This window comes from Nothoprocta perdicaria, unplaced genomic scaffold (assembly GCF_003342845.1).
Source record: "Nothoprocta perdicaria isolate Ctin4 unplaced genomic scaffold, notPer1 scaffold_11, whole genome shotgun sequence".
NCBI classification, from domain to species: domain Eukaryota; kingdom Metazoa; phylum Chordata; class Aves; order Tinamiformes; family Tinamidae; genus Nothoprocta; species Nothoprocta perdicaria.
This window is the reverse complement of record NW_020454205.1, coordinates 6,568,280-6,588,064: the sequence shown is the minus strand read 5'-3', so window position 1 is coordinate 6,588,064 and position 19,785 is coordinate 6,568,280. Positions and strand designations below refer to the sequence as shown.

The following is a 19,785-nucleotide window of genomic DNA, read 5'->3' as shown; positions in this document are numbered from 1 at the left end:
TATCCTGAGTCATGCAATAGTTAAGCATAAGCTTAATCGTAAGAAACTCTGAGTATCTCTGAGTTATTATAAATCTTCTTTGTGTTTTTTTCTTCTCCCTTTCCCTTTTCTTTTCCTCAGGAGACGGAGGAGATCCACAAATGTGAGCAGGGACACTTCACCCTGGAGTGCTGAGGTTCCTAAAAGCAAGAGCCCGTTGCTGGGTAGGTTATCCAGTGCTGCATGCAGAAGGCTGATCTTTTAAAGCACTCTGGACAGCTGAGTGATCACCTACATGACAGTTTCTATGGCAGTATAGTAAATTCTTGTGAATAATTATAAGTAGCTATCTGTGGAAAAGACTCAGAATTCAACCAAGAAACTAGGATTTAAATTGCTGTGCTTCATAGGAGCAGTGTGAGATCACAGACTATTTGACATTAATTAAAGACCTGGCTATATTTGGAATATTGCTCTTTTATTGCCCACATATTGTCCATAAACAGCTTATTGTTTTTTCAAATTTATTTCTTACAATTATCCAGCAAATAAGTTGTCTTCTGAGCCACAGTGGATATATTTATTGTTGGTGGTGTTCTCCTTCGATGTTCTCTTTCCTCAAGGAACTTTCAGACTTCAATTTTGGGAAAATCATTACAGATATTATTTATTAATGGTAATGTCTAGTACGATTGGAATGCCTCATGACGGATAGTCGTTTCTCCGGGGAGTTCACAGCCAAATGAAGGGTTGCCCATTAGCATTCGGCGACTGTTCTGCCCCAGCCATTCACTCGTTCAATTAGAATTCCTGCCAGCACCGTCACTCGTCGGGTGTTTGGGTGAAAGGACTCAAACGAATGAAAAAATAATGACTAAACAGCTTTTGCAGAATGATTTTTTAGGTCATTTTGGTGGACATGAATGGTACGGAAGGAACTCGGTTATGTTCCTTATTTTAAGGGGGAAAAAAAAAAAAGTGATAGCCTCAGCTGGTGCAAACTGGCATAACTCTTCTGGTTTCAGCAGGCTGAGCTGTTTTGAGAGTGCGGCTCAGCACAAACCTTGGCTTTGGTGTGTGTCAGCTGGGGAGCTGGCAGTGTTGTCTCTGTGCACAGCGGGCAGCAGCTCCCCGCGTCTGTGTTGGAGCTGTTCCTATGGCACGAGTACCACCCAGCAGTGCCGAGGGGGCCTGGAGAGCCCTGCCTTGCAGGGCTGCCGCTGAAGCTGACGTGGGCTTCCTTGAAAGACTGTCAGTGTCTGCCCCTGCATGGAGGAGCTGCAGGGCTAGAGAAATTAATAATTAACTGTAAGCAAATAGTTAAATGTTTTTGATTTTAAAAAGTTGCAGAAGGAAATAGTGTAATCCGGGATTTGATTATGTAAGGAAAAAGTCTTAAGTAGGTAATTACTGGATGCCATTGACTGCCCCTTTGGAGAAAGATTAATGATGGCATATGCAAAGCTCTAGACATTTATCCTATGTATAGGTGTGGTAGAGCAGACATTAAAAGGCATTAAGTAAAATCTTGCATTTCAAATTATTACTATTGCAGCATTTAAGGATTTGGTACCTCATGGAGAAAGCACCCTTTGGAATATTTCATCACCATCCAACTTGACTTCCAGCATCAACATGTTCAACAGAATCCTCCATTTGGGAAAGGTAATGTCTGAATTTGTGTACTAACTGTATCTGAGCATTTATGCATCATCACATTTAAAGAGTTAAAAGCCCAAAATACCAACATGCAGCTTTTGTAGCTTTGGTATTTCCCTTAGAAATTCAAATAAATGTGCTTCATTTTGTGATGAGGCAGATCGTTATTGTAGGTGGACTTTTAAGTGCCAAGGTGAATTTATTATTCTCTAAGCAGAAACAAAATACCTTGGGACACAATACCACAAATGACCAAATGCTGACAGACTGTACCCTGAGGTATTTTGCTCAAAACTTCTGTGTGAGCTAAGGCTGCAAGTTATTCTCGAACATTTAGAGTGCAATTTCTCTCACATGAAATTGAAGATGGATGTTACAGGCTTTGCCATCAATTTCATTATTTGCCCACAATACTTGTGGAGTGCTTTCAGAGTTGCTGTGTATTTACTGCATAGGAGATTGAATAACTTCAGGAACAACTCCTTTTTGTAACAAAAACTTGGTATCATTTAATGGACACCAATATGCCAGGAGCATTACCATTAATATGTAGATTAACAAATATCTGAAATATGCTTCTATTCTCATATTAATGCCTACAGGTACACACACATTTCTCTTTATATATATGACTTCAATGACATTGTTCCCTTCTTAAAAGTCTGTATGTGCAGAGGTACTTGTAAGGATGATGTTTTTCACATGTCACTACTGTACCTTAAAAATGTCTCACCGCACTATTTAAAACCATCCCAGAGTATTGCTTTAAAACTAACATCTAACATTATATCTCACTTTTAGAGTCAGACACAATATTCAACGGCAGCAAATCTCAGAGTCGTTCTATGTGAGGTCTTGTCACGCTATACATCACAGCCTGGTCTTGGCGAAGGGAAGATGGCAGCCAGTATCCACAGGACGTTCTGCTCTACCAACTTGTCTCTTTTAGAGTCATTTACCCAAGAGTTCAGAAATCAGCTCTCTCAGGTGAGTGTCTAGGTTTCTTTCCAACATTGGCAGATATTGGCTGTGATGATTCTCCCACTTTATTGCAGATTTTTTTTGGAGGTAGAACATGACCTGATATTACAGGGAATAGCTCATTTCTACACTACAATGCTTATTATGCAGGATGAGGCTGAACTAATTTTTGTGAATGGGATTAGCCCAAATACCTTAGAATTGAGCAAACGGTCCTTGAGGAAAGTCAAGGACAGACAGGCATCAGCTAGTGTCCATTGAGGGTTCCTTGCCTTGCCTAGGGTTTTTTTTTCTGCTTTATTTGCCTTCCTGCTGTGACAAGTAGATAGAACAGTGTGAGAATGTGGCATAAATAAGAATATTTAAAGCTAGAGGGGGCAATACATTTCCTCATCTGTTACATCAGCCATATAACTTCTGCATCTGATCCAGCAGCTCACAAATGAAGCAATACTTGTCTTTGGGAAAGTTATGTAATTAAAGCAAATGGATCTTCTTTCTTTCCCAAATGAGGGTTGATACTCATTTTTCTTACGTTTCTGGTCTTTAAATTGTTGGGACATTCTGAATCTTAGGGCTTATCTATAGAAGGAATTTTTTTTGCTGTTGTCTAGAGTGTGAAAGTAAAGCATGGTCACACTCTCACCATTATTGTCTGTCACCAGAACCTGTTGTCTGGCAGATTGTGTACAAGTGCAGTGCAGGCTGAAAAGCCTAGAAAGGCTCACTAGCAACCAAGGGTTCCTGTGCTTAAATAACTTCTTGCGTTGTTCTTTTTAAGGTGCAACTCAACCCTGAATACCAGGCAGTGTTTGTCAAAGAAATGGTCTCATTACTATTGCTCATTTCTCAAGTGCAGAATGACACCTCTTTGTGGCATCTTCTTTTGCTGGCCCCAGACGTGTTTCAGGACAGCATGCAGCTGCAAGACATATTTGATAATCTTCAGAATGCAAGCAGGTAAGAAGGCAGAAAATGTCAGGAGAGCACTGAAATCCTGGTGGGTTTGTGTGTTGAACACTGAACACAGGTCACCTCTCATCAGCAAGAAGGATACTAGCTTAAAAACATGACTTGTTTTTGTTGTGCAGTACAGCTCCATCCTAATGTATTTCTGAAGGTCTCTACAGTGAGTAGCCTTTTGTTTTTCAGCGACTCTCTGTCCCTCTTAAAATGGGAAATGTCCTGAACCCTTAGTTGTCTTTCAGGCTTCTTCAAGGCACTGTTGTGTGTGTGCAGACTGAGATGGGTTAGCATATGGGGTTTTGGCTATGTATGACTTGAAGAAAATACTAGTTATAGTCTTGCTCAATGGTTATATGAAAAGCAGAGCTGGCTGAGCTCTGTGAACTGCGTTAATTAACTCTGCTGAGATATTTGATGCTGTCTGCAGCTTGGACAATGAACACACGCAATGAACACTACGGGACTTAGCCTTTTAAACTCCCTTTCATAGAATTTAGTTGAGTGAAGCTTGAGTTGCTTGGAAGATCAGGAGAATCTGTCATGAATAATCTATTGACTATGACTGAAGCTGCTAGAAATTATTCTAGATAGTCCACTTGTTACAGCACATAAAGAAAACTAGGCATCAGCTGACTGTCCTTTGACTCTTTTTTTCCCCCAATAAATGCCTTTACATGAACAATTGGACAAAGATTCAAGAAGTGGTTGTAGAAACTTTGCCAATCTGATTACAGCCGGGCTTGGAGGAGCTCATTTCTCATGATTGGTGTGTTGCTAAGGCACTTCAAAGCTCATACTGTTTCTATCTAGGTAATGTGCCATCCTGCAACTGAGAAAACACTTGATGTTTTTATTCTTAAAAGAAGTCAGTATTAGTGCGGAAAGAATCCTAATTTTGTTCAGAGATGTTCTGTCCTTTCTACCATTTCAGTCATGCTGTTTGTCCACGTTCACTGGCTTGCAGAATCGAGCCTGAAACCCTGCACTATTTGACTGCCCAGGAAAGATTAATATTTACTCTACTGTTCTGCTTTGTTCTTCAGCTGCAGAGCTGGGCCAGTTATCATAGGCACAACAAATAGCCACAGAGAATTTCATCACCAGAACTGCAGTGCTTTTTTGCCTAGCGTGTGGCAGCGTAAACGCCTGAGTAAACAGTTATTGCAAAGAGATTGCACAAAGAGTATTTTTAATGATGCCTGCAAAATCACGTCTTGGCTGGCTGTGCCATGTCTTTTACACAGATAGTCTTGAACTCCTGAAGAAATACTGCAGAGGGATTTCTTTTAGTAGTACAACAAACATGCAGAAGAAAATAACTTTTGCTCAATGTGCTATCTATATTAACCATGTGATAACTAGCAAGACCATAGTGAAATAGTCATGTCAAGGTCATAACTTCTACAAAAAATCTCGCAGCAAATTTTATTACTTATGCATTAAGTTAAATGTGGAGAAAAGAGATGTCTAGTGCTCTGTGGAAACAGGCGGTCTGTTTCCACAGATCGCTATGTATTTATTCCTGCTGCTGAAATAGCTCAGCGAGGTGCTTTTGTGCATCACTTGCAGAGCTTCAGGTAAGCGAGGCACTGTGCATTTCACGGTGACCCTATATCTACAGTGAAGAGCTACTCTTTGTATGGGAGAAGCAAAAGAGGCTAATAATCACCATGAAGTTTTCAATAACCCACACATACTGAGACATTCCCTTAAATGACTTCCTCTGTGATACAGTAAGCCAGATAATCAGCTTGTTCTTTTCTAAGATTGAAAAACATTCCTTGCCTCCAACTCAGGAATCTGAACTTGGTAACAGCTATTTGTGATTGCTTCTTCTGTGCAAAAATTTTGCCTCGTAGGGATCCCTTGTTGTACATTACATGACTACAACATGCACATTTTTGCCAATGTTACCTCCATGGCTTTCCTTCATAGCCCTCTGTGTTTATATTTTATGCACAATCATACAAATAATTAAGAGTAGGGGTAATTTCTGTCAGATATTTTAAGAATGATGTGCTGCACTCCAGCTGTTCCCTATTTGAATGCTTGTTTTATTTCCTTTCATAAACCTGGAACCACAATTTATTTCCATCTTTTTTTCCCCTTAGTGTTGTGTTGGCAGCTCCAAATGTCTCGGAGTTGATTGTGACTGAAGATAGATTCAGAAAAGCTCAAGACAGGATTGCAGATCCTCTGTTTCCCCTGAACTGCTTGGAGCAAGGTAAGATTCCTCCACATAGTCACATCTCTTCTGAAAAACCTGTGGTGCCAAGGAGAAGCAAACTGCCAAGCAATAAGTAACCATACTGATTGCAGCCTGTTCAGGCCTGGGCATAATAAATTCTCCTTTTAAATTTTAAGAAATGTGAATAAAATACCTCATTCCAAAGGCAGAAATAAAAAAGTATGGTTTTGTCACTAGCCAATGCGTTAACATGAGTTTGCAATCTCAGTGGAAATGGGGAGCAGTATTTTTTTATCTTCATTTTTTTTTTCCTCCAAATCTGTTAAACTCACGTGATGGCCTCACAGTTGGGACCGAGACTGCACAATAGGCTGCGGATATGAAGGTTTGCTATCCTGCTAAACCCTCTAATAGCAAAGGCATGACCCTAAACATCCATCTCTAACTGCAAAGGTGCAGCGTGTAGGGACAATAAGGATGGCCTTGTAAACACCATCCACTCTGCTTGTAGTTCAGTGAAGGTTGTGGAGACTGGTGTGGATAAAAAGGAGGCAGACTGATACAGTGTAAGGAGTGAAAATGTGCTGAGTGAGAGGCTGGTGAGAGGACTGGACATGTGGGGTTATCAATATATCCTCTTATGCCCAGAAGAACAGTCAAATTTCTAACCATGATCTTGTTTTCCATCCTAGGAGCTAAACCTTAGATGTGCATATTTTCATTGACAGTTCTGCCATACCATTCTTTTCTGTTTCCAAACTGATATTCATATCTTCTTTATGTACCTTGTGTAGATAAGGAAGGAAGTTCAATGACCAGAGAGATTTGTGACGTGTTTTTTAACCGGAAATTCAACCAGACTTTAGAATCTGATTTCAAATCCTTCAAGGAAGTTTTGAGGTAAGACACCGTGTGAAGGGATATTACTAAGAGTATAATTCAAATCTATGGTCTTTGCTCTAAATCACTTGTACTTATTTTGTATTCTCTAAAATACTTTTTTCTTTTCCTACACAGAAAATTCAAGTTACCAGAGATTGGTGGAAGAGATTCCAAGAGATCCATTAATTCAGATGATTTAGAAGCCATACAAAAGTCTCTGTATCGTTTAAAAGGCTTAGAAGAAAAAATGAATAGAAGTGAATTAGAAAGCTTAAACGTATTCAGAAATTTAAAGAATGAAACATTACAGAAACTGTATGCAATTCTTGAACTGGGAATGAATCCACATGATGATTATAAATTAAAAGAATCATATAATAAGGAAATAATTGATGAAATCTATAACTTCACATCACTGCAATTACTAAGCAACTTTAATGGGACATCCATTTTCAATATAATGGTACAATGGAAAGAAATTCAGAGTGCTTTAAAATTAGCAGCTATGATTTGGAATCCAGATTTGTTAAATAATTCTAATTTTAGTACAGAACAAACTAAGGATGCTCTCCAAATGTTCCTCTCCACTAACATGCTACCATTTCTGGAAGACTTAAGAGACCATTTAAATAAAATACAAGAAATATCATCTTTATTTTCTGACCATTTGCTTAAACCAGTGTCCTACAAAAACTTTCCAGACCAGCTCCAAGCTCTCCAGAAAATGTTTTTCATGATGACAAATACAAACATAGGTTACCGGTACCTGCTGGCGCCTGTATTTGAACTGATGCGGAGAGTAGAAAGCTCCATGGGTGAAGCCCGCTGGCATGAGTTGAATGTCTACTGGCGCATGGGGGAAAAACTAAGGTCAATGAGTTGGAATATCACAGGCATCGTGGCTTACCAGCAATTTTTAGATGTATTAAACAGCCATTTGCATAAACTGAATAATAATTCAAATGGCTTCTTCAGTGAAGAAACGGATCGATTGTCAGAATTTGTAACAGCCGTGTTTAAAGAGTTTGAGGAAGGCTCTGAGACAGCCAATATCTCACTGGTCACTCAAGCCATACAGAAGACCTTGTATGTGTTAAAAGACTTACAGCTGCATTATAATATCAGCAAGTTAAAATATATAGATCTGTTCTTTAGTTTTGACAATAAAATCTTTGACAACTTGTCTGAACTACTGAGGTTAGGAATTAAAATCCTTCATTATACAGCTACAGGGGATGCTTCCGGTGAAGGAAAAGTTGAACCTCTGTATAGTTTAACACGTCTTCTCCTGCAAGAGTTCAATGAGTTTATCTTACAGCACAATGCTTCATTACAGGCAAAAATATGGGACTACTTACATTCAGCCTTGATACCATTCTTTGATAATAACAGTGATTATAAGGCACTCCAAAACTGCTCTGCTCAAGACGTTCTCCATATAACGTTTCGGATGCTGTTTGAAAATGTCACTCTAAGCGAATCCCTAGCCAGGAGCCCCTGCGAGACCCTCTTTGCTGCCATGGACGTGGACAGTGGAGCAGTGGCCAATGCAACCTTTACCGAAGCTTTGCAACTTGCCATAACGAACCTGAGGCTGTCTCCGGAGTTTGATGCTGTCTACAAGCACAACAGGGAGCGTTTTTCCAAGGAGCTGTCGTGCATCATCCAGTCCTTACAGTTTTCCCTGAGTTTCCTCTCGAGATTAGACCTTGTCTCTGAGCAGCATTCCTCTTGGATACAGCAGAAGATCAAGGCTCTGGCTGCTGTTACGGAGGGGCTGCTGTTGAGTAACGCGTCCTGCCCTGTCCCTGTGCTGCAGGATGTGGGTGGTGTGCTCCCATCACAGCTTTTGAACGTCCTCATTCCTTTCATGCTAAACGAAACGGGCTTCAATTCCCTCAATTTCTCAGGCAGCCCCACAGACTGGCATAAGCTGCCTCTGTTTTCCCATCTGTTACCGAGTTTTTCCATTTGGAATAGTAGTGTATATGAACTGCTGCAGATGCCCGGAAACGCTTCCGACCCGTCTGAATGGAGACATTTCTCGCAGCTGTGGAACGCCACTGGCAATGTGTTGACCACCAAATGGAACTTAACAGAAGTGGATGAATATGTGAAACTCCTGGAAGTTATGAAAAAAGCTCTAATTCTTGTCGACATTGGGGTAGATCCCAGAAAAACAGAAGTATTTCAAATTCTTCGTAATACCAGCGGAGTAATGAACTCGTCCAATCTGAAGGATTTGAATAGTTCCCTAAAACTTCTTCTCAATTCAACTTTTGCTGCAAACAGCACGGTGGACTTGGAAAGAATATTTCAAGAAATTGCCTCACTGTATGAGATTGCTGGTGAAAGACTGTTCTATCCTAACCCCTATGGGAAAGAAAATCAGGATGTTCTAACTATGGCTGTAACAATTTGGAATCAGATCATTTTAAATAGGACTCATTTTAATACAGAGAAAGCATGGGAGATTATTAAAATGATAGCACTTCATGCAGTCCCCCTTGAAGACATAGAGGTGTCATCCTTATTTTCCGATTTCTTGCTGGCCCCCGTAACTTCTGAGAACTTTGCAGAACAGCTCTCGGCCCTTGAGGAGCTTCTTGCTGCCGTGGCAAAGGTGAACACCAGCAGTCACTATCTGCTGATCTCTTCTTTGTCTAAACTAATGCAGAGACTCCAGAGCTCTTCTCACGGAAGCCAGGGAAGTGAACTTCATCATTTTGGGCAGATTACTGCAATTCTGCAGTCCATGAAGGGGAATAGCATAGACAGTCTTACTTCCCAGTCACTTCTAAGCCTACTGCAAAATCAGTTTAAAACCATGAAAAATGATTCCAGTCTTCCTTTCAGTAGAGAAATGAAGCAGCTGATAAGCATTCTATCTGACATATTTGAGGTATATGCTGAAGAGGATTCCAGAGGCTCCAACATCTCCATATATTCACAGGCCATACAAAAGAGTATATTCTTTTTGAAAGAATTGCAGAATAGTTATAATATCAGTGATCTTGAAAATATCAATATATTATTTGATTTTTATAGTAAATATGCCCAGAGGATGTTTGAAATATGGAGAATAGGAATGAAAATTCTTCATGATACCAACATAAACAAAACATTGGAAGAAAAAATGAGCCTTATCTATCGTTCTTCTAATTGGCTCCTGCAGAAGGAGTTTGGTGAGTCTTCCTTACAGCCTGGTACTTCATTGGAATCAAAAGTGGTGGATCTCTTGTTTTTAGCTTTGAGTCCTTTCCTCAGGGATAGTGACAGTAATTATGAGATGCTCCAAAACTGCTCTGCTCAAGACGTTCTCCACATAACACTTCGGATGCTGTTTGAAAATGCCACTCTGAGTGAGTGCGTAGCCCTGCGAGGCCCCTGCGAGGCCCTCTTTGCTGCCATGGACGTGGACAGTGGAGCAGTGGCCAATGCAACCTTTACCGAAGCTTTGCAACTTGCCATAACAAACCTGAGGCTGTCTCCGGAGTTTGATGCTGTCTACAAGCACAACAGGGAGCGTTTTTCCAAGGAGCTGTCGTGCATCATCCAGTCCTTACAGTTTTCCCTGAGTTTCCTCTCGAGATTAGACCTTGTCTCTGAGCAACATTCCTCTTGGATACAGCAGAAGATCAAGGCTCTGGCTGCTGTTACGGAGGGGCTGCAGTTGAGTAACGTGTCCTGCCCTGTCCCTGTGCTGCAGGATGTGGGTGGTGTGCTCCCATCACAGCTTTTGAACGTCCTCATTCCTTTCATGCTAAACGAAACGGGCTTCAATTCCCTCAATTTCTCAGGCAGCCCCACAGACTGGGGTAACTTCTCTGCACTCCTCAGAATGGCTCAGAATGAAATGCAGAGGCTCCAGGTCACCTTCAGTCTCACTGACTGGAGTTACTCCTCACGCATTTGGGAGGTGGTTGACAGTGTGCTAAACACCAAATGGAATCTAACAGAAGTGGCTGCCTACATGAAGTTGTTGGAAGCACTGATGCACAATCCTGCCAACAATGCATCAGCTCTAGAAATCATAGAAGCCGGTCGCTCCATTCTCAAGAGGCTGCACTCCTCTGAGCTGCTAACTAAATTGAATATAGGCTCCAGCTCAGCTTCACTCTCCAACAAAACTGGTTTCGACAGTGTGATCAGCATTGTTGCCAATCATTTCATTGCTAGAGCAGAAACCCTGTTCAACAAAACCCTACCTTGGACTCAGAGTGACCAAATCCTATCTCCAGCCAATCTGATCACACGGTGAGTTTGTTTTTTGGATATCATAACTGCTGTTATGGGCAATGATCACCTCTTCTTTCCTTAGAACAACTTTAGCCTGAAATCTACCACCATCATTTAAGAATCCAGGTCTAGACGTTTAGATTTGAAGCAAAGGGCAAGAAAGTTATTTGTGAAACCACAGAATGGAATGGATGACTGAAAGTGAGACTCTCTGAGATACTCAGTGTTGGTCTGTCTGGGTTCACAGTGGGAGCAGGGTCCCTCAGGAATATGCTTACTGAAAGGTGGGTTACACCAGTAGTAAGCTCTCTGTAAAACCTTTCTTTGTGGTGTCATTCCTTAGTTCTTTTTCCTCAGACTATCCCTATCATGGGCTCCCAACTGTACCTCTCATCTACCTCTCAACCTTTCAAGCTTATTTATTTTATCTGTGTGGTTTGAGAGTGAATGGGAGCCAAGGTGATAACAGAGAAAGTAACTGATGAAATAAAATTGGAAGAATACTTGCTTAGGAAATGTCGTGAAACACATGGCTTTATCTGGAACTTTTATTTACAACTGCCATGGAGCAGCATCTGTGCAGCAGACAGGTCACACAGTCATATACCACTTTCTGAAAGAGAAATTCATTTAAACTCCATCTTATTTTTCAGATTTCTGTTTTTAGAATTTGAAAACACCATCTTACAGATGACAGTGAATAGCAGCTACAATCCTTACCTGATGTGTTTAATAAATGCCACTGAAACTGAAGACAGCAATTTGACAGGTAATCATGATTTCATTAATGTAGTGGCACCTTGGCTGGAGTGCTGTTGTGCCTGTCTGAATTTCAAAGTGTTTTGTCTAATGATGGAAAGAAAGATGCCGCAGACTTTCACCTGCTGGCAATTAACTGGGGCTGTGGGCCCTCAGGAAGGTAAGCTCCTTTTTATTTGAGTTATGTCACATCACGGATATAATTTTCCTCCCAGCTGTATCCAAAAAACATGTGTATTCTTTGCTAAGTGATGACAGTTTGCTGACACTCAGATAAAGAATCCTTAAAGATAGAAACCTATATTCCCGTCACAGCTTTATATGCCCTTAAGATGGCAGCAGTAATTTTGAGACTTAACATATTTCACACAGGTATTCATGGAATATGGTTATTGCAAAACCTGAGAGGTTTATCTCCTCACAGAGATACTGAATGTGTTTGAAGGGTCAGGCATAGTCACAAGTCCTGTTTCCAGTCTGGGTAGATTTCTTTATGAGAGCAGAGCAACTACTTAGACTGGATCAGAAGCTTACAGTACAAGTGTCCAAGTGTGATTTTTACTGGGTCCAAAGCCAGGTAAATTTAGTGGAAAATAAATAGGCTGGTAGGCTTCAAAGACAAAGTATAGTTATTGCCATGTGTAAAGTTTCTGTAAGTTTGATGGATTTCATCTGAAGTAATTTTTTTTACCTCCCACAGAAAGCATCACACTGCTTTTAAAGAAAACTCATCTGAAAAATGACCCTTTCATGCAAAATAATACTTCTGAGAAACATTCATCCATACCAGAGCTCCTGAAGCTAAAAGTGAGTCTGCTTAAAATGCTAACTGGAAGGACATCCCACAGTGATACACAAATGTGTAATGGAGGTCTTGGAGATAGAGAGAGGGGAAAAAAAAAGGCATATGTAAAAATGATGTTTTAGAAAAACAGTTGATAGAATGCAGGACTGAAAATGTTAGGTGTGCTGCTTGTGCTTAGATGTTGCCACCAACCCGGGCTGAGAAACTTGTCTCCTCTACCAGCCCCTCTGTCTGCCCTTATACGCTATGCACTCAAGTTTTAGAGAAGGTAGAGGTATTCCTGTCCCACCAGCCTATTTTATAGCTTCTATTTTCTGTCACACAGCCCCAAAGCATGATCACTGATCACATTGCCAGTGACAGCATGTTCCTCATAAATCAGTGCAACAGTATTTTAAAGGTTCAGAAGGTTTAGACTTAGCAAAACACTGTGCACAACTGAAATTGATAGTACCATTTTCTGGCTGACTCAGCTTCATTTGAGAAATATGTAGGGAGAAGTTTTCAAAAGCACAAACAGCAGTTAGATACCCCTGACCTGTTGAAATTGGTGGAAGCAGCAGTACCACTACGTTAGGTAACCTATGCCTACGGAGCTACATCCTGCAGCATGGTTGGAGACCACATTCCTCTGCATGTTCCCTTAGCATTACAGGTCTCAAAATACTGTAACAATTTCAGAGGTTAAGCATCTAAGCAGTACTGATTCAATGATATTCTCCATCAGCTTTGAATTTAGCAGTGCTGCATTTGGATAAAAGGCTGCTTACACCGTTCCTATATGTATAGTGTGTATACATATATATATATATAGCCCTATAGTATTCTACTTCTTTTGTTCAGACTTTTTTTTTAAGCATTGATATTCCCCACTGTTGCTGCTTAATATTTCAACAGTAATAACAACACAAGTCTTGATGTGACATCTATTCATTCATAAGCACAAAACAAAAGACTGTTCTTGACATGAGAGACAGATAATTTAAGTAGTGATGACAGAAAAGAGGGAAGCCCAGAGTATGAAGAGTAGGCAAAGCATTGCTGTTTTACAAAGCAGGTTCCCGGGGGTGGAAGTCATGACTTCTGGTCAACTCCTTATCAACTGTCCTAGTAGAGAAAGCCATGTGATGTCCAAAAGGCTGAATCTCTTGCACAAGGTGTATTTGTTTGGGTTATGGAAAGATTAATTGGTCAGCAGGTGAGCCCAAGTTGGGTATTGCGTTTGTACGTTGCACAGAGGCAATGGTATGGTAAAGCTTGCAAGGTTTCCTGTATCCTGTTCAATGTTATGTGGCCAGGTCAGCTACAAATGCATGTAGGAATGGTTCTTGTGAACTGTTCTGTCTGAGGCCTTCTGAATAAACTAAATATACAAAATTATTTAATCGTAAAGAAAAGATGCAAAGGAGCAGCTATTTTTTAAATGTGACTTTTATAATTCAGCACAACTCATAATGTCATCTGACCGATGTCTGTTCGTTTCTCTTCCTTTTCAAAAATTCATTTAAAGATATCTCGCCTCCGGGATCTGACAAGACTTCTTTGTGACTACGAGAGTTTTGAGTCAATTCAGCGTATTTGCCATCTCCCTAATGTTAGCTTTGGAGACCTGTGTGAGCAGAGTGAATCTCATGAGCAGCTCCTCCGCACTATTGAACTAAGCAATCAGTTTGTGGCCAATGTACTGAATCACAGAAGAGTCTCTCAAGAACTTCAAGATATTCTAATTGGGGATGCCACAAACATCCAGTCACAAGTGAAGTGGTAAGGTTCTCTTTCTGAGTTACGCTTCCGTAATACTCTGCTTATGAGATGATTGAATGGCTTCTTGCCTTCTTTTCATATTCCCCACTTTACTACTTATTTGTTGGCTTTTCTTTCCCCCTAATTAAGGTTTCAAGAAAATGTACCAGAAATTGCTTTCTTCCAAGAGATTCCTCAGTATATGACTACTTTGGATTCCATGTTGAACATCACTGAGAATTTAAGAGATACTAGTGAGCAAGGTAGTTTCCCATATTTACTTTATGTTGGTTTGTGAACGTCATCACTGATAGAATTTCTGCTGGCAGTCGTATGACTCATTTAACTGTCTGGAAGAGCCAGTCTTAATGAAATAAGTATATACCTTGGGATCCTTTATCTAGGTTAATTCTAGAGCCAATTTCAGACTGTCCATAATTTGTCTGTCTTTTTTTCATTGCCCCCAAAAAGCTTAGTATGCTAAAAGACCTAAACCTTTGATTTGGGTAAAGGGTGTAAATGGTGGACACGGCTGCTGATGAAAAAGCTTGCAGGAGGCAGTGTGCTAGGATTTACACTCACATTGTCCTGTGAGTTGAAGCTGACTGGTCTCACGGTAGTGGGAGCCTTGTTTCTGGGTATAACATTAAGCAAAGTTTGCCTGAACACAAAGTCCTCTGTGCCTGAGATTGCTCTATGTCTATATGTCTGGAGAGAGCTGTAATATAGATTTCTTTTTTTTTTTTTGGTTTGCTTTATAGAAAAGCTGAGAGAGATGTTTAAAAATGTGGAGCAGCTCAAAGAGGATCTCAGAAATACAACAGGAATGTCCGTAGCCGGCATTGATGCTCTCCTGGAAGCATCTCTTCCAGAAAACATAACTCAGGTCTCTGTTCACTGTGATTCTGGTGGGAGGTCCTCTTGGTTTTGCCTCTCAGGCTGTTAAATCCATGATTTGCTGATGAATGCAGCTGAGCAGATCACCGAACACATGACAGCAGAGAGGCATATGTGATCCCGCAGACATAGGCAATGTTACAGATCAAAATGTTACAGATCAAGATGTTGCAGATCAGAACTAGGTATGAAGTAGGAGAAGTCACTAATGTCAGTTCAGCTGCTGGAGACTGAGAGCCACATGGTCTCTTTGGCTGTCACCAGGAGCTGGTAAGCAGCCCCACGCTGCTTGGTGAGTGGTTGCTCAGCACAATTCTCTGTAACGGAGTAGTGAGGACCAAGTGTGTAGGGTCCTCAGTGCTGAGGAGTTGTTGCAATCCAGGTGGGAAAACACAATTCCAACCAGGATTCGTGAGAACAGTCTGGGATCCAAAAATAGCTTCCTGAGGAGAGAAGAGATTTCTGTAATGAGAGATGAACTTGCCTTCCTTGACCTCGCGTGCAAGTAGAGCTCCAAATGCTTTTCCCCTTCCCAAATACCTAGTCAGGACTGAGCCCCAAGAAGCACTTGCTTTTCCAAGCCTCTGCATGTGGCAGTCAATAGGAAACTGAAGCCATAAAAGCCTTCACTACTGTGCAAGTTGGCATTAAAGTACAATCCTTAAGATTCGCTCTTTGAAACAGGAGTAATGGGGAGACATTTTATCGTTCTCAGGGATAAAATATGACATTGTAGAAATATGGCTGAAATATGACATTGTGAGCAAAAACAAGACAGGATTAATCCATGCATGCTGAAGCAGTCTAGCCCCTAACAAGTCTTTTCATTTTCTTCCACAGCTGATTTCTCAGATCTTCCAGCTAGAGTCTTGTACTGTCCATCCTGCTGACACACAGCTGCAAAGAGTAGCAGAGGAGTTCTGCAATCTCTCCCTTTCAGAGCGGAGTCGTAAGACATACATCCTGGGAGTCACTCTCTTACGACATTTAGACATTTACAATTTCCTGTACAAGGTTAGTGCTGGATTTGTAGAGTATTTTCTATAGTCCTTGTTGCATGTAGTCACTGAAAGGTCATAAAATATCATTGCAGTGGCCAGAAGCTATGCTGATTTACACCAGCCAAAGATCAGGCTTTGCTCATGCAGTATTATTTTTATTGGATATCTGTGCTGTAACAGTGCAGATATAAATGAAGAGCCCAGCTGCTGTAAGCTGGCAGACCTCATTTGAAGGCATTGGACCTACTCTGTATGTCTCCCAATCTGCTAGTATCATTTATATGCTGTCACAACCTCTTGAACATTCCCAGCTGAGTTCAGGCTTCCCAAAAAATAGAACATTGAGTTTTTTTTTTTTAATCATTATTATTACTCTTTGAAAAGAAAAGCCCTGCAGAAAGTCTTGGAAAAAAAACCCATTTTCCTAATGCAATTGTCATTGTGAGGTAATTACATGATTCAAATACCCCACATGTATAATTACATAAAAAAAAAAATGCCAAAATATGTTCACTGAGAAATATGTATTGAATGCATGTTTAAAATGCTGTAAAAGAAGTCCTGGCAAAAACCAGATTTTTAAATGAGAATGCCAGTGAATTTGGCTCAAGTCAAAAGCCATTTGTAGCGTCTGACCTCTGTGTTGTACAACATGCTACCCTGGCCCAATTCTGATGCACGTTTCCCAATTGTAGGTGTTTGGAAACATGCTGTTTAGAATATTCAATGTAATATTCAAGGAAGAGGTTTGCAAAGTCACTGGGGATTTAGGAATAGAAATTCCATTCATTTCCCCTGGGACCTCTGTTCCCTAAGCCTCCTAATGGCTTTGAAAAACCACAGTTTCTGCCTTGGAATCAAAACAAGAATATGGATGTGTGCATGTTGTGTGCACACACAGGTTCCTGCTAATTGTAATTGATTTTCTTCTTGTTGCTTGTAGATGTTTTTCCCGAAGGAACTCCAAAAACCTGTGGACAAGATGTTAGGCCTTCTGACACAAATGAAGTATTTCAGGCACCAGGTTGAATCTGGCATGCATCCACTGCTACAAGCTATTCATTCACTCAACAAGCTCCGACAGTCTAGAAATGTGCCTTTGTCTAAGGTATGTATAAGGTTTGCATTGGAGACAGTTTGCACAGAAATGTCTTATCCTAGAGGCCAGAGGTGCATTAAAATCATGGGTTATTGGGTCTATTTTAAAGCATCCTCACAGCATTCTCAGCTAAATTGTTAAATTCACTCAGTTCTGTATCTTCACCTGTTCTGATCTGCAGTGTATGGCAGCCCAGGTAGCACTGATAATCACTTTACCCAGTCATAGCAGGACCATATGTAGTCAGGGACAAATTGGGATACAGGATGTGCACATCTGTGTGACAAAATCTCTCTTGTAACCCAAGATGTATAAGGGTTGCCAGGCACTCTCATTACACACATTGCAAGCAATTCCTGCATTGTATCCCATGCCTTAAAGTGAATTTCCCATGTCTGTCATATTAAAAGTGAGCCATAAAGGCATATTTTATGTTCAGGTATTCCAAGTAAGGGTACCAAAGAATATGCAGATAGTTTCAGGCTTTCCAAGGGAAGACCCTTGTTTTGTAGAGAGAACTTCTGATATTAACTCAAATATTTAATCCCTGCTCTCTAATAAGAATAAGATTTCTCTAATTCTGCCATTCTTCCTTCCCCTCAGAATGGCATTCTTTTAACATGGAGGATTTATTTGCACTTTTTTCTCTTCTACAGGCCATATCAAAATCAAACAACTTTAAGGTAACACATGGAACATTTAAATCTATGTCAAAAGTTCTCTGCAACCAGGAGATTGCACCCTTGTTTTTTGAGTCTCTGCTTCCTGATTTCGGAGACCCTGTAGGCAACAGCTCATCCATTGAGGATGTCTATGTCCAAAAACTGATAAGGAAATATGGAATTCCTCATGATTCCAGTAAGTTTGGCCTTACCTTGAGACAAAAACTTTTTGGAAGTCAACCCAAATATTTCTAGCGAGATTTAGCAGTAAACTGTTTCCCTCATATGTCTCTGGAGAACTGATAATTTATGCTAGGTGAGAATCTGCACTGCTCCATATGTTGGTGGCTCATTTTCACAAAAGGAAAAAGGAAAAAAGCATCTGTAGAGAACTTCAACATCTGCTGCACTGTTTGCCAGATCTGGATGATTTGGTTTTAGGGCTTCACAGGTCACTGGTTTTTTTTTGTTTTTTTTTTTTAATGTAGTTTTTTTATCTGGACTGACACTACTAGCTCCTCTGAGTTCACAAAAACCCCATTTAACCATCAAACACAGAATCTTGGCTTGGCCAGTGAGACTCTTGTTGACTTTCATTCAGCAACAGGAGGTGAGGGTGGGTTACTTTTGTCAAGACCATTTTATCAGACCATAAAGGGGATTCTGAAGTAATTTGTGGGACACGGCAATGAAACAGGCATACAGGAAGAACCCACTGGTAGCTCTCTTCTGGTCTACCTGTGCTCTGTCCAATTTGTTTTTTTATCCCCTTGCAGCACCATTCTGTTTATCCTTTTACCTGGACTTGGTCAAGACCCCAACTGGTGCTTTAATTTGGTCTTTCCTAAAACCAATGGTTCTTGGGAAGATCCTTTATACACCAGATACTCCAGGAACTCGAGCAATCATGGAGAAGGTATGATTCTGCTTATAGTACATCAGGATATGCCCACTCAAGGGTATTTTAATTCCTCTGCTGTTCTGTCCTTTGTATTTATATAAACTTTACTGCCAAACAATTGCTGTTGCTCTGATATCCATAATAAGATTTTCCCAAGGCCTTCAGTTTGTGAAGTTTCATCCCTATTTTCAACTAGCAGTGGTGAGACGTCTCCCAGAACAAATGCTAATCAGCACTTACTGGTAAACAGGATAATGGTAGAACGAAAAGTGGCAACCAAGACATGCTCTAGACATTGCATATGAGCCTCGCATCCGATTTCAGCATGTGCTAAATTGGCACTTAGTTGAACAGTGATAAGGTGCCAAGAAAAATCCTAAAGAAACAAAATCTGGTCTTAGCTTTTTCATTCTCTTAAGTAGTGAATAAACAGAGCCTTATATGGTGTTTTTTGTTTGTTTTTTTTTTTTTTTTCAGTCTAATACAACACTGACGCAGATGGCTGACCTGTCACTGAAGTCCCAGGAATGGCTGGACAAGTCTCCTGTCATCATGAATTCACTGACAAAGTTAAACCAAACAATTCCGATTATCAAGGTACGAGGGTCTTGCCTCTCTTGGGCCTCTTGCAAGAGGGATTTTTGTGGATGATTTTCTTCACTGAAATAAATGGGTGTTCCAGTGGTTTCAGGGAGATCTTATTGTAGCTGGGAAAAGCCTTCTTAGGCTTTTGTCCTTGAGTTCCCAGTTCCCAGACATGCCTGCCTGTCCCCTTAACAGAAATAATCCTGAAGCACCTTGCCATGCAAATCCTCTTTCTGAAATGATTTGTCTGTAATATGTTCCCTGGCACTTTGGCTGTGCTGAGGCCTGCTGGAGGGCTAAGACGAGTGGGGAATGCTCTGCAGTTTGTAAATTAACTTTCTGCTTGATGGAGTGATCCAGCCAGCCAAGACCAGCCAAGAAATGACTTTTTCAGAAAATGAAAAACTATCTATAATAAGCATGTAGTTCTGGGTGCACA

General features: G+C 40.6%; 1 protein-coding gene across 1 annotated transcript in view; it reads left to right on the top strand.

Annotated features, from left to right (window-relative positions):
- The first annotated feature begins 1,609 nt into the window (after nt 1–1,609).
- The window catches only part of ABCA12 (ATP binding cassette subfamily A member 12), a 58,184-nt gene continuing 40,008 nt past the window's right edge, over nt 1,610–19,785 (top strand). The window contains exons 1-16 of the mRNA XM_026048015.1: nt 1,610–1,644; nt 2,440–2,625; nt 3,401–3,579; nt 5,697–5,809; nt 6,568–6,673; nt 6,791–10,912; nt 11,548–11,663; nt 12,354–12,460; nt 13,969–14,222; nt 14,352–14,464; nt 14,963–15,087; nt 15,939–16,112; nt 17,043–17,207; nt 17,855–18,056; nt 18,637–18,776; nt 19,239–19,358. Of these exons, the coding sequence (XP_025903800.1) occupies nt 1,615–1,644; nt 2,440–2,625; nt 3,401–3,579; nt 5,697–5,809; nt 6,568–6,673; nt 6,791–10,912; nt 11,548–11,663; nt 12,354–12,460; nt 13,969–14,222; nt 14,352–14,464; nt 14,963–15,087; nt 15,939–16,112; nt 17,043–17,207; nt 17,855–18,056; nt 18,637–18,776; nt 19,239–19,358 (6,252 nt within the window). The 5' untranslated portion in view covers nt 1,610–1,614. The remainder of the gene's footprint in view (nt 1,645–2,439; nt 2,626–3,400; nt 3,580–5,696; nt 5,810–6,567; nt 6,674–6,790; nt 10,913–11,547; nt 11,664–12,353; nt 12,461–13,968; nt 14,223–14,351; nt 14,465–14,962; nt 15,088–15,938; nt 16,113–17,042; nt 17,208–17,854; nt 18,057–18,636; nt 18,777–19,238; nt 19,359–19,785) is intronic.